Source organism: Aethalodelphis obliquidens, unplaced genomic scaffold (assembly GCF_003676395.1).
Source record: "Aethalodelphis obliquidens isolate GAN/ISIS:26980383/991018 unplaced genomic scaffold, ASM367639v1 scaffold1, whole genome shotgun sequence".
Classification (NCBI taxonomy): Eukaryota; Metazoa; Chordata; class Mammalia; order Artiodactyla; family Delphinidae; genus Aethalodelphis; species Aethalodelphis obliquidens.
Genome location: NW_020837945.1, coordinates 1,816,783 through 1,830,147, shown reverse-complemented (window position 1 = coordinate 1,830,147; position 13,365 = coordinate 1,816,783). Strand labels below are relative to the sequence as shown.

Below are 13,365 nucleotides of genomic sequence, written 5' to 3'. Positions count from 1 at the left end.
TGGCCTGTGACTAAAGCGTTCCCTAGGGACCGCTCAGCCCCCCAGGGAGAAAAAGCACTGGGTGCGGAGTGACGCTGGGGGAGCATGATGCTGAAAGAATCGGGGTTGTGGGCCAGTCACCCCAAGGCCGCAAACACAGCTCCCTGGCATCCGGGTGCTTCTGCGTGTGAAATTTGGGGTCACGCAGGACAGGCAGTAAAGGCCCCCAAGCCCCACATCTCCACAGCTGCACCCACGGCACTGCAGCCTGTGGGCTCAGCGCCCTGGAGGTGGGCAGTGCCAGGGCCCTGCTCCTGACTCAGTCCCCAGAACGGTCTACAGGAGAGCTAGCCCAAGAGCTCCATGCTCAGGTCCTGGCCCTGGAGATGACAGTGCCCTCAGCCCTCACCACCGCCCCCTGTGCCGGCCCCAGGCTGACGGAGCTCACGTCTCCACCTCCAACACCGCTGCCCCAGGCTTGGAGCAGCCCGAGGCCCAGAACTGAACCGTCAGGGGCCCGGGCCTGGAGGTGGGGACACAAAGGCCGGGCTCCCAGGTCAGGAGGGGACTCACAGCGCCCCACCCCGGACTCCCACCTCAGTGTAACACATGAGGGCCGACGCATGCAGGAAGTCGCGGCGACAGCCCCGTCTCATCAGTCACGCGTCCTCCCCCGCCCCGTGCGGCCGGTCCCAGCCCAGTGCTGGCCCTGACCCCAGGCTTCCTGGAGCCCCCACCCACCCTCCAGCCCCGTCCCCAGGCGCCCAGCTTCTCTCCCTAACACAACCTGGCCAGACAGCTTCCTCCAAAAGTCCTCCCAACTCTGCAGGCTGACCACAGGGATGGTCCTTCCCACTGTGTCTTGCATCCCTGCCCCCTAACCAGACCCCCGAGAGCTCAGCATCTCTGGACGCCCCAGTCCACTGCCCCTGCCCACGAGCTGCCTGGGATGCTCTTCCCATCTCGTGGACTTAGGGACCCCTGCTGCGACCCTCCGGGAAGCCTTCCCTACTTCCCCCCGGAAGCTTCTGTCCCCCAGCCTCTGTCCCCCACTTAGGAAGACTCCTGGGGCGCCCCTTCCTGGGCTGTGAGCCCCACAAAGACAGAGGTTCCCATGGCCCATACACAGGATGTCTGTCCATGGGGCCAGCTGCCTGCTAGAAGCCTTACTTTCTAACACACCTGGAGGAAGTAGAAGGTGGGTATCAGCTGGGGACTCCCAGTGGAGTGTGTTCATTTTAAAAATGAGAGGACTGGACGCAGCCTAAATGCCCACTGGCGGGTGAATGGATAAAGGAGACGGGGTGCATATACACAGTGGAATGTTACTCAACCATGGAAGGGAACGGAATTGGGTCATTTGCAGAGATGTGGACGGACCTAGAGACTGTCATACAGAGTGAAGTAGGTCAGAAAGAGAAAAACAAATATCGTGTATTAACTCATATATGTGGAAGCTAGAAAAATGGTACAGATGAAACTGTGTTTGCAAAGTGGAAATAGAGACACAGACATAGAGAATAAACGTATGGGCACCAAGGGGGGAAAGGGAGGGTGGGATGAATTGGGAGATTGGGACTGACATATATATACTACTGTGTATAAAATAGATAACTAATGAGAACGCGCTGTATAGTACAGGGAACTCCACTTCGCTGTACAGTAGAAACTAACACGACACTGCAGAACAACTATAGCCCAATAATAAAAAAATGAACAAACAGACAAAAAAATGAGAGGACTGAAGGTCAAGGAAGGAAAGCAACTTGCCCAGCAACACCAGCCTCCAGGCAATGCCCAGCTCTGAACCCACTGACATGCACTCGTCATACCCCAATCAGGTGGGTACCTCCTCCTACAGCCCCAGGCTTGAGACCCTGAGCAGCTGCTGCGACGGTGGCAGCGGTGCCCACTCCCCACCAGGGACTCTGCCCCCGCGCAGCCCCGTGGAGGCTTCCCGTGCTGCCTCTCCCAGCTGCTGGGGCACCTGGATAGCCCCTGCTCGTGTCTGACACTGCGCCCCAGGTGAGGGGAAGACACCTGTCCTGGCTTTTCCCCATTCGAACAGGGCCCTGTGGGATGCTGGCTGCAACCGCATTTTGGGAATTGAGTCCAGAGGCTTCTTTAAAAAGGAAAGAAAAGACAGCAGCCTGCTGGCGGGTGCACAAGGGGGCTGGCAGGTGTATGGGACCATCTAGCACTCGGGTTACAGGGAAGTTTCCGTTCCTGCCCCTGAGGAAGCTCCCTGGGCCCTGATTGGCTCGGGCTGAGCGGCTTCTGCTCTCTCCAAGGAGAGCCCGGTATAATAGAAACCCGGGCCGTGAGCTCAGACCCGCGGAGGCCGGAGGAAGCACCTGGGGCTCCCTCTTCCCGGGCCAGGCGTGCCCACCCAGGTGCCCGGCGGCGCAGGGGGTGCGCCAGGGCCAGGAGGCTGACACGGCCTAGACACCCCACAAGTCCAGCGGCACCCCGAGGCCGCGGGACCCCAGGCGGGGAGAGCGGGACCCCAGTCCCGTGTCCCCGACCCTGCAATGATGGGCGAGGCCCGGGCCGGTGGGGACCCGGCGCTGCGCCGCCTCCTGAGGCTGCACCGCACGGAGATAGCCGTGGCCGTGGACAGCGCCTTCCCGCTGCTGCACGCGCTGGTCGACCACGACGTGGTCCCCGAGGACAAATTCCAGGTGGGCCCCTATCCAGACCAGCGACCCAGCAACACGCCCCAGCCTTCCCCACGCCCGCGCCCAGGAGCCGGCAAGGTCGCGGAAGACCCGTTCCAGAGGGACCCTCCCCAGCCCCGCCCCTCCCCACTCTCCCGCCCCCAAGCCCCTCCCGCCCCCAAGCCCCAGCGCCAGGGTAAGGTCCCTGCCGCTAACCCGCAGCCTGCCCCACGCCCCACCCGCCAGCGGAGCGAACGGTCTCCAAGACAAGTTCCGGTGCCCCCCCAGATCCCCAAAGCCCCCTCCCAGCCCTCCCCAAGCCTCCCTCCAAGTTGAGCCCAGTCTCCTAAGATGAATTCCAGGTGGCCCCCCACCTCACCCCAGCACCCCCCTGCCATCCCCACACCTGCCCCAAGCCAAGGGGGTGGACACAGGTGCCCAAGTCTCCAGCGGCCTCCTCGGGGTCAGCATCTGCCCTCTGGTCCCGCAGTGGAGGCGGCAGGAAGGGGCGTACCCGAGAAGGACGGGGCCCCCATTCCCGCTCTGCTTCAGGAGACGCTGCGTCTGAAGGAGAAGGAGGGCTGCCCACAGGCCTTCCACGCGCTCCTCTCGTGGCTCCTGACCCAGGACGCGGCCGTCATCCTGGACTTCTGGAGGGTCCTCTTCAAGGACTACAACCTGGAGAGATACCCCCGGCTGCAGCCCATCCTAGACGGCTTCCCCAAAGGTGGGGGCCCTGGGGGCTGGGTCCCGGCCGCAGCCCATCCTAGACGGCTTCCCCAAAGGTGGGGGGCGCTGGGGGCTGGGTCCCGGCCGCAGCCCATCCTAGACGGCTTCCCCCAAGGTGGGGGCACTGGGTCTGGGTCCCGGCCGGCTCGGCCTCCCTCCCTGGGGCTGGCAGCAGGAGTCATCCTCTGAGCCCCAGCTGGACTGTGAGAGGGGAGGCGTGGGGCTGTTTAGGGAGCACCGGACACCACCTAGACCATCTTGGCTTCTAAGAGCAAAGAGCTGAGGCCTCACCTGCCTGAACGGGGCGTCGGTTCTGGGCTTGAAGCTCAGCCTCCGGCCCTGCACACGCCCGCAGATGTGGACCTCAGCCAGCCCCGGAAGGGGAGGAGGCCCCCGGCTGGCCCCAAGGCCACCGTGCTGCTGCCCAGGCCTCCCACCAAGAGGAAGGCCCTGGAGGAACCGAGGGCCACCCCGCCGGCAGCTCTGTCCCCGAGGGGCACCTCCAGCCCAGGTACCCAGCTTGAGGAGCCGGTGGGCTCACAGATCCCCTCATGGAGCCTTACACCCCCTGACCACTCCCCCTCCCTGACCTGGTCCGGGAGCATCTGTCCCTCCTGCTTGGCCCAGAGTCAGCCTGGCAGAGGTCCCTCTGGGGACTTGGACGGACCCCCTGTATGAGCCCCGCAGCCCTTGTTGACCCCCGGGCCCTGTGAGTAGGCAGGTGGGTGTACTTCCTGTCTCCTGATGTGGACACCAGAGCCCGGTAAAGCAAGGGGACACACCAGAGTCCGGGAGACCCCACCTGGCACTCTCCCACCTGCGCCCTGGTGTTGGCCCAGCAGCGGGAGGAGGGCCAGGCTGTCCCTGCTCCCCGACAGGCTCCCACGTCAAGGCCAAGCCCTCCAAGAAGTCAGAGAGCAACGCAGAGCCACAGCGCCTCCCGCTGGGCAACGGTGAGCCAGGCCCCAGGTCTGGGGGTCAGGGGTCCGTCTTGGGAGCTGGGACCATGCTGGCCTGGGGTCACCCCACCTATGCCCCTCTGAGTGCCCCATCCTTCAGGGCCAGCTCCGACCCTGCTTCCTCCAGAGAATACCCCCTGTCCCTTGGCCAGATGCAACCTGGGACCTGGAGACCTCCCATGGGCCCCTGGTGCTGGCCTGAGGGCAGGCTCTGGGGACCCTGCCTCCCTCCCAGCCCAGCCCAGGGCCACATCCCAGCGTCTCTGTTCATTCCCGCCAGCTGGGTTCGGACGGCTCGTACACCACACACCAGACCACACCACATACGTGTACACGCACACGCACACGCACTCCATGGCCCGTCTCTGCACTTACGTGTGGGCTGGCTGTCTGTCTGTGGAGGGGCTGGACCCCCTCCCCAGCCTGCCCTGTGTGGAAAGAAGGAAGGATTCTGCTGCCCAGACGCCCCGCACTCCCCACTGCCCGTGCTCAGGAGCCATCGTCCCAACAGGTGACCCCCCATTTGGTGCTCCTTTCCCCAGGAATTCAGGCCATGTCCGCTTCAGTCCAGAGAGCCATGGCCGTGTCATCTGGGGACGTCCCAGGAGCCCGCGGGGCCGTGGAGGGGATCCTTATCCAGCAGGTGTTTGAGGCAGGTAGACGGCGCTGGGGAGGGGCTGCCAGGGGATCCCCGTCCCCGCTCAGCTCCCCAGTGGCTCCGGAGCATGGACGAGGCACCCCTACTCCCTGCAGTGGGTCTGCCGTCTCTGGAGCGGATGCTCTGGGCAGGGCTTGGGGAACTCCTGGACTCTAAGCTGGACAACCTGCGGCCTCAGCCCCGCCCGCCCCATCCTTGCAGCTCCTCCTTCCTCCACTCCCTGTGCCGCACACCCTCTGGGGACGCCGAGGACCCTGGGAGCTGGTGCGGGCTCCAGGCTCACCCACAAGGGACGGTCCCAAGTAGTTTCCTAGGGCTGTTATGACGAGTTGCCACAAACGGGGTGGCTTAAAGCAACAGAAACACCAAAATCAAGGTGTGGGCGGGGCCGGGCTCGCTCCCTCCGAGGCTCTAGGGCAGAGGCTTCTCTGCTTCCTCCAGCTCATGGCAACCCCCATGCCCCGGCTTGTGGTCACATCACTCCAGCTCCTCGCCACAGAGGCTCCTCCCTGTGTCTCTCTGCGTCCTCTCGTCTTCTCATAAGGATGCTGTCCTTGGACTTCGGTCCAGTGCAAGCCCATCTTAACATCTACAAAGACCCTACTTGCGAATAAGGCTGCATTCCGAGACTCCGAGTGGATGAGAATTTGGGAGACGTGCTTCCCCCCAGCAGAGAATCCCTGCTGTGTTCAGGACCCGGGGTCCAGAGCTGACTGGGGTGGGGTTTGTGGGGGGAGGAACAGCCAGCTGTAGAGCCTCCCTGCCAGGCCCCCCCCCACCCCGTCTCCTCCCAGGTGGCTCCAAGAAGTGCATCCAGGTTGGGGGGGAGTTTTACACTCCCAGCAAGTTTGAAGACCCCAGTGGGGCAAAGAACAAGACCCGAAGCGGCAGCAGCCTGAAGACGTTGGTCCGAGCCAAGGGGACCCAGGCTCCTGCCCCTGTAAGCGCTGCTGGGACCGCCCCTGGGGAGGCCTGGCCCTCGGCCCCCTCCCCCAGCGCCCGGGGCAGCAGCGTCCTGTCACCTCTGGTGGGGAGCTCTGCTGGGGCTGGGGACTGCCCCTCCCGCCCCGAATGCCTCCCCTGCTGATGACCCTCTCTCTTCTCCCTGGCAGGGTGGAGGCGATTCGAGGGCAGGCCAGCGGGACAGGGCCCCGGGACCCCCTGCCCTTCCCAGTGAGCCCCAGCTGCACCAGGTAACGCTCAGAGCGCCCCCAGGATCCTGAGGGTGGGGCCTCCTGCCGATTTGCCGCTTGTCCAGGGCAGTCACTCCAGGGACCGGAGGACAGAGGTCTAAGCTTCTGTTCACAGGGTGGAACACTTTACTTTTAATAGCATTTTTTTCTGATAATACGCAATTGTAAAAATTCACATAAGTTAGAGCACGTGAGTCCTCCCAGGCTCTTAAAAGCACAGCGTTCGGTCCGGCTGCCAGCTGTCCCACGCCTAACAGTTGGGCCCCTGGTATGGCTGTGTCCCCTGCTAGGAGCCAGGAACCCAAGTATCACGTTCGCCCTTGGGCTCCCAGCACCGTTCCTGCCGGGGATCCCGACACCCCCGCCAGGCGCTGTGCTGGCCCCCGGGGATGAGGAAATGAGAAGGACTCATGCCTGCCCCCAGGAGCTCCTGGGCTCCTGGGCCTGGGGGGGGGGGGTTGCTACAATGAGTGCGCTCATCACTGTGAGGGGCTGCCCAGCCCTGTAGTCCCCGGGGGGCTTCTGAAGGAAGTGGCGTCCAGGGGGGCACGGTGGGTGCTATCCAGGCAAGGGCACAAGCAGGCCTCAGGCGGAGGGGACAGCGGGTGACCAGGGCCAACGGGAACACCGCTGGGCCTGCCCCTCCGCTGCCCCGTGGGTGTGGCCGTGTGGTCTTGGGGCCGCCTGGAGCACAGGCACCCGCGAGGAACCAGCCTTCCTTAAGGACCGTTCTTCCCAAGAGGGATGGGCCAGCAGGTGTTCGGGGCTAGAGTCTCAGAGGTGGGGGGGCCTTGGGGAGCCCTGGGGAGCAGGCAGTCAGGGCGGGACTTCAGCAGGGAGCCGGCGAGGGGCGTCTCTCGGGGAGGGCGCTGCCCCATCCCGGGTCTTCCAGACGCCGCGTGTCTCTCACCCGCGCCAGAAGAACGAGGATGAGTGTGCGGCGTGCAGGGACGGCGGGGAGCTCCTCTGCTGCGACGGCTGCCCCCGCGCCTTCCACCTGGCCTGCCTGACGCCCCCGCTGCACCAGATCCCCAGGTGGGCCTGGCCCCGCCCAGCCTCCTCACTGGCCCGCCCTGAGTGGGAGGCCGCCAGCAGTGTCTCCACTCCAGGGATGGGCAGTGAGGCCAGCCTGGGAGGGGGCCTTGGCTCAGGTCGCCGGCCGGTGGGGCTGGGGCCCGGGATCCTCCCACCCACGTCCCCGCGTGGCCGCGCTGTCCCCCCAAGCCTGGCCAGCAGGCCGCTGAGGCCCAAGGCAAGGGACGGCCGTCCCGTCCCATCTCGCCCCATCTCCCCCAGCCCAGAGCGCCACAAGCAGCCGACCAGCGGCACTAAGCAGGGTCTGACTCCAAGTCGGGCTGGGGAGCACAGAGGCCGCAGAGCTGCCCCCCAAGGGCCAGTGGGGGCCCAGGCTAGGTCCAGCGCAAGGCCCCCTGCCCCGGCCCCCCGGGACAGCGCTGTCCGCTACCAGCAGCTTCCGCAGGTCAGGGCGGCCTGGGTGCAGGGCGGAGCGCTGGGTGGGCATTCTCGCCCCGACCCTGCCCCGCTCACCGCACGACCTTGACCAGGTCACATCTCTGGCCGGGTCATCTCTCAGCTCTGCTCAATGCTGCCCGCCTTCCATTCTCTTCCTTCCTGCCCTTGACTGGCCCCCGTTCTACTGAGCACCGTCCTCCCGTGGAATCGAGGGAGGCCAGCCTAGGGAGGCCCCGCCTGCAAGGCAGGGCCCGTGAGAGCCAGGCACAGGCCAGGCCGCTGCAGGTTCGCGGGTGTCGGGAATGCTTGGGGCTCATCCGAGAAGCACTCGGGGGATGTGCCAGGCTGGCGAGGGCCGCCCCAGCAGGCTTAGCTACCCCAGCATCCCGGGCTCTCCTGCTCACCGGCCGGGCAGGCCCTTCCCCCGTGGCTCTGCCCGTTCCCCTTAGTTTCCCCATCGGGGAACGGAAAGGGTGACCTGGAGAAGCCCTCAGGCCTCCCCTGTGTTGCGGGCTTGGGAGTCCACTGTCCCCTCTGCCTCGCCCTGCATGTCTCTGGCCGGTGACAACGCGACCAGCGGGACCTGGAGATGCTCCAGCTGCCTCCAGGGAAGAGCCCAGCGGGACCTGCCCCGGGCTGAGGAGCCCCGGCCCCAGGAGCCGCCTGCAGAGACCCCGGTACACACAGGCCCACTCCCAGGCCCTCTGTCCGCCGGCTGCCTGCCTCCTGGCCACTCCTGTGGGTCGGGCCTGCCCCAGCCAGAGAGCCACGTGCCCCCCACCCTGGCCTGGCCCTGTCAATTCCGCTTTCTCCTGTGGGACCACGGGGGCGCAGGCCACCGGGAAGCAGCCCTTACAACAGCCCCGCTTCTCAGTCCTCTGCTTCGGGGGCCTTCAGCTCCATCAGCCCAACACAGGGGACGCACTTCGACCACCGATAACATTTTCCAAAAATGTTTGAAGTGTTCTGTTACCGCAAAGTCACAACGGATACGATGTGTGCCCCAGCATATGCCGAGTGTGTACTCCGACAGCCCGTGAGGGCCACGGGGCCCCGCCTTTAGATGGGGAAAGGGTCAGGGAACTTGCTGGGACCACAGAGCCGGGAACGGCACCCAGGCCTTTCCAACCCAATGTGGCGCTCTTCCCCACGACGCCAGCACCCGGTTCCCAGGGCCCCAGCGGTTACTAACTCCTGGGTGGTGCTGGGCAAGTCCCCTGCAACACCTCTCAGAACCGACTCTCCGGTTCCAGGTCCTCCTGGCACTGAGGTCAGCGGGAGAGGAGGCCAGGGGGCCGCCCAGCGAGCGCCCTGCTGGAGTGGATGTTGCGGTCACCTACAAGCACCTGCTGGCCTCACCTCCTGCAGCCCCCCCGCTTGTGCTGGACCCCTCGGCCCTGCACCCCCTCTTGTGTGTGGGCCCTGAGGGGCAGCAGGTGAGCGGGGTGCTGGGGTCAGGGTGGCTGTCTTCAGGGAGCTCAGGGTCTACAGGGGCAGCCCGGTGAGCCTGAAACAGGACAGTGACAGGCGGGGGTAAAGAGGTAGGATTCAGATGGAGGTTAGGGGTGGGGGCCGCGGGGAGGGCGGGCGGAGGAGGCTGGAGGGAGGCCCAGGGGCTCTTGGGGTTGCTAGATTACCCAGAACGAGGTGTGGGCTCTGCGGGGGAGGGTGAAGGGAAGGGGGCTGCTGGAGGGATTCCAGAGGACGCGACCGTTCTCTCATCACTCTCGACAGCCCCCTCACAAGGGCAGGACGATAAAGTGGGTAGAGTTCGCAGCCCCAGGTCTCCCAGGCCCTCCTGCCTCCTCTGGAACGGACGCCCTTCTGGGTTCCCTTGACTAGCCCTGAAGGGGGTCCGGGCCCACCAAGGGGGACCAAGACGGGACACCTAGTTTCACCAAGCTGCAGCCCAAAGGTGCTGGGGCGCCCTTGACCTCTCTAGGCCTGGATCCCGAAACCTCGGACTCGCCCCCCACCCCGTGCGCCCCTCCCGGAGGGGTCCCGGGGCCGTGCGCCCCTCCCCGGCCCCTGGTCACCCCGCCGTGGTCCGTCTGCAGGGCCCGGCGCCCGGCGCGAGGTGCGGGGTGTGCGGGGACGGCACGGACGCGCTTCGGTGCTCGCACTGCGCCGCCGCCTTCCACTGGCGCTGCCACTTCCCCGCCGGCGCTGCCCGGCCCGGGTGAGTACGGGGCCGGGACCGGGAGAGGGAGGGGGAGGGCCGGCGACCCCCAACGGCTTTAAGATTCCGGGGTGCAGAGGGCACTCCCAGCCCTGCCCCAGCCCCGGCAGCCTGCAGCCTCTCCTCCGCTCGCCAGGGCCGCCCTGCGCTGCAAATCCTGCTCCGGAGACCCCGCCCCGGCCCCCGGGGAGGGGCCGCCCGCCGCGAGTCCCGCCCTGAGCCCCGCCCGCCCGGCTCCCGGGACCCCCAAGCTCATCGCCAAAGCCGCCGCCGCCGGCCCTGGGGCGCAGGTGAGGGGGGACCCCGCATCTCCAGGGGAGGCCCCAGCCCGGGCGCCAGCTTCGCGGGTGTGCACCAAACCTGACCATGTGTTTATTCTGTACATACGATATATTTGTTTAAATCGACTCCCGTCTGATAACTTAAATCTGCAGAGAAAGGCAACCCTCCCAAGCCACAGCGGCTATGCAGCCGCCGGTTGGGGTTGGTTGCAGGCCCAGAGCTCCGCTAACCCCCCAGCTGCCCTGGCCCCTTCCGCACCCCCCGGAGTGCCCTGTGCAGGGAGCGCCATCCTCGCTCTCGCGGTGGGGCGGGGCAGGGGAGAGCGGACGAGAGACGTGTGACTCCACCCGTGTCATCTGGCCTCCAATCCTCCAGCAGCCTTGGGCCCTGGGACCTTGGGGAGGAGGGACCAGCCTCACTGAACCTTCGCTTCCCAGGGCTCCCTCAGAGCCAGGGAGGCCCGTGTGTCTCCTCCTCAGAGGCCTGCAGAAGGTGGCGCATCTGCCCCGACCGCCCACAGCAGGGGCCTTCCTGCCGCTGAAGAATCCTTGGGGGCCCGGGGTGGTGATGTCCTACCCCCGTCCATGGTCCATCCTACCTCCCAGTCCCGCCTCATAATCCCCTGCACGCACGGTGGGTGACAGGGCACCCCAGGCGCTGGGCACAAGAGGGCTCACACCTACTGGCGTTCCGCTCCTTCTGGAAGCCTCTCTCCGGATCCCCAGCCCTCTGCACTGTGTGTGCCAAGCCCTCACCCAGGGCTAGTGGCGTCAAGGGCTGGAGAAGGTCCCGAGGTTTGGCTGATCTGAGCTACAGACTGGGCGATTGCATGTGGTTCCACTTAGCATGGCCTCGCTCTGCCTAGCCCGCGAGCCAGGGGGCGTGTGCCACGTCCCCAGCTCTGGCCCTCGCCCCTCAGGGGCACAGTGGGCCCCGCAGGCTTGTTGGGTGGTTGAAGGGTGGCTGTGGGACCAGGCTCTTTCCTGTCTGGGCCTCACGTTTCCCATCGGTGACAGGGTCCCTTCCAGCTGGTCCTTGCCCCAGAGGGGTGGCAGGGACCTGGCCAGGCAGCCCCGAGCTCACCCGCGCCCACTCTGCCTCCGGAGCCGGATGTTAGAATTCAGTTCCCGGGGTCCTGCCTGGAGGAGCGCGCAGCACCCCACTGCCCTGGCGCGGACACCGCCTCTAACCGCTGCTGCCGCCTCTGTAGGGAGTCCTGCTGCTGTGGGGATGAGCCCGGCAGGGGTGCGGAAGGTGGCTTGACCTCCTCCCTTTTCTGGGTTCCAGGCGGGGGACGATTCTGCTGTTCACGAGCCAGTTCTGCACAGGGATGACCTGGAGTCCCTCCTGAGTGAGGTAACACGTCACCTGGCTGGGGCCACACCCGCCCCCCTCTGCCTCCGCCTCCGCGGCCTCTGAAGCAGCCAGCTCTCAGGCCACGGGAGCAGCTGGAAGCCCCTGTGCTGGGAACGCTGGACACCACAGGCCCACGTCACCCCAGATGGCGCTGGCCCCTCCGTGCAAAAACGAGCCAGAGCGGGCCCCAAGCTGCTCCCCTTTCTAGCTGCCCTGGAGGTCCCGGGGCCTGGACCCTGGAGAGCTGGCGGCTGCAGGAACCTGCGCCAGGGCCACTGAAGCCTGATGTGGAGGCCGTGACTTTCCCTGGGGCTAGGCACTCTGGGACCATGCCCCCTTGCACATCCCTCCCTCCCCCTCCTCAACCCAGGCCCCTCCACCCGACGATGAACAGCTAGAATCACTGGGAAGAAAAGGTGGCTTTTAGAAAAGGTTAAAGTCCTCCAGCCACCCCCAGACCCCAGGTGGCCAGTACGTGTCCTCAGGGGCCTGGCGTGGCACCTTGGGGATCCCAGCTGACCACGGGGGCCCTGCCTTGGGTGCTGGGCCAAGCACGGGCAGTCCCAGACACTGAAGCTGTCTCTAGAGGCCCCAAGAGGGCCAGGGGTGACCCGAGGTGCCAACATAGGTGGGCAGAGTGGGGCAGATTCACCAGCCCCTGTGGAGCAGGTCACCCCCGTTCTGCTGGAATATCAGGCATTCCCACGGCGCCTCCAGTCCCACTGGAGCGTCAGGCCCTGTGCAGAGCTGGGCAGAGTGAGGGAAGGAGCTGGTCCTGCCGAGACATCCGGGAAGAGGCCACCAGTTGACAGAACAGCCGTGGTGGCTGTGCCTGGGCTTACAGGAAGCTCGGAGGAGGAGTGTGGGATGAGGCGTGCCCCCTGTTTCCGCATCTCTGTATAGGAGGGCTGGGTTGGATAGCACCTTCCCACCACGATGTTTATGACGCAGGTGGCCCTGGAGGCCAGGGAAGGCACGCCTGTGCCCCGAGGTTCTGGCCCAAGCCCCGCTCTCTGCTCTGTCGTGCAGCACTCCTTCGACGGCATCCTGCAGTGGGCCATCCAGAGCATGTCCCGCCCGGTGGCCGAGGCGCCCACCTTCCCCTGCTGATCCAGGACCCCCGCCTTCAGGCAGCGTGGGAGGAAGCGGGCAGCACCTGAGGACGCTGCCAGCGCCAGAGCAGACCTCACACGCACGGCCACTGGCTTGGAAAGGGACCGAGGGGGAGGTTAGGACCAGGCGCTGCGACGCTCCGAGTGCCGTCGACAGCCAGCCTGTCAGCAGCCGTGCCTGTGGCGGCACAAAGCCGTCGTGTGCGCTGAAATTAAAGTCACTCCTGTGGGTTCGACGTGCTCTCCAGGGCAGTGTGCTTGTTTCGGGGCGGGGGGGGTCTGTTCCCCTGTGTTTCTGGTGCCCGTCGTGTCGGCTGAGCTGGCTGGAACAGGAAGAGAATGCCCGGAGCAGGAGTCCCTCTGCTCCACCCTCTGCTGGAGCCCCCAGGGGCTTGCCCTGCCCCCAGCACAGCCCCTGCCCCACGTGGCCTGGCCCCACCCCCCACACGCTCCTAGCTCCTGTGCTCCTCGAAGGGCCAAGCTCGTCCCCACCCCAGGGCCTTTGCACGGGCTTCTCCCTCTGCTCGGAGCTCCTCTGCCTTGGTGCTGCGCATGTCTGTGAGATCTCAGCTCCTCGTTCATTCATTCAGAGTCATTTATTCGGGAAACCTTTACTGTGGCTCTTCTATATGCTGAGCATTAGGGGTCCTAGAGGGACATGCCGGTGACAGGCTACTCACAAGAGGGGGCGACCTCACACAGAAGCAGGAAAGAGGACGGGGGTCGGGGGCTGGAAGCTAGAGTGGTGTGTCCGCGACAGCCATGAGGTCAGCTGCTGGGAGCACCGT

At 65.8% G+C, this 13,365-nt stretch overlaps 1 protein-coding gene across 1 annotated transcript; it reads left to right on the top strand.

The window, feature by feature from the left end:
* The first annotated feature begins 2,513 nt into the window (after positions 1-2,513).
* On the top strand, positions 2,514-12,575 carry AIRE (autoimmune regulator). Its single transcript, XM_027104120.1, has 14 exons — positions 2,514-2,660; positions 3,189-3,363; positions 3,721-3,876; positions 4,244-4,318; positions 4,867-4,980; positions 5,777-5,922; positions 6,095-6,175; positions 7,095-7,210; positions 8,226-8,325; positions 8,902-9,084; positions 9,706-9,827; positions 9,964-10,060; positions 11,397-11,465; positions 12,495-12,575. Exons 1-14 carry the CDS (start codon positions 2,514-2,516, stop codon positions 12,573-12,575), a joined length of 1,662 nt encoding a protein of 553 aa, XP_026959921.1.
* The last annotated feature ends 790 nt before the right edge of the window (positions 12,576-13,365 follow it).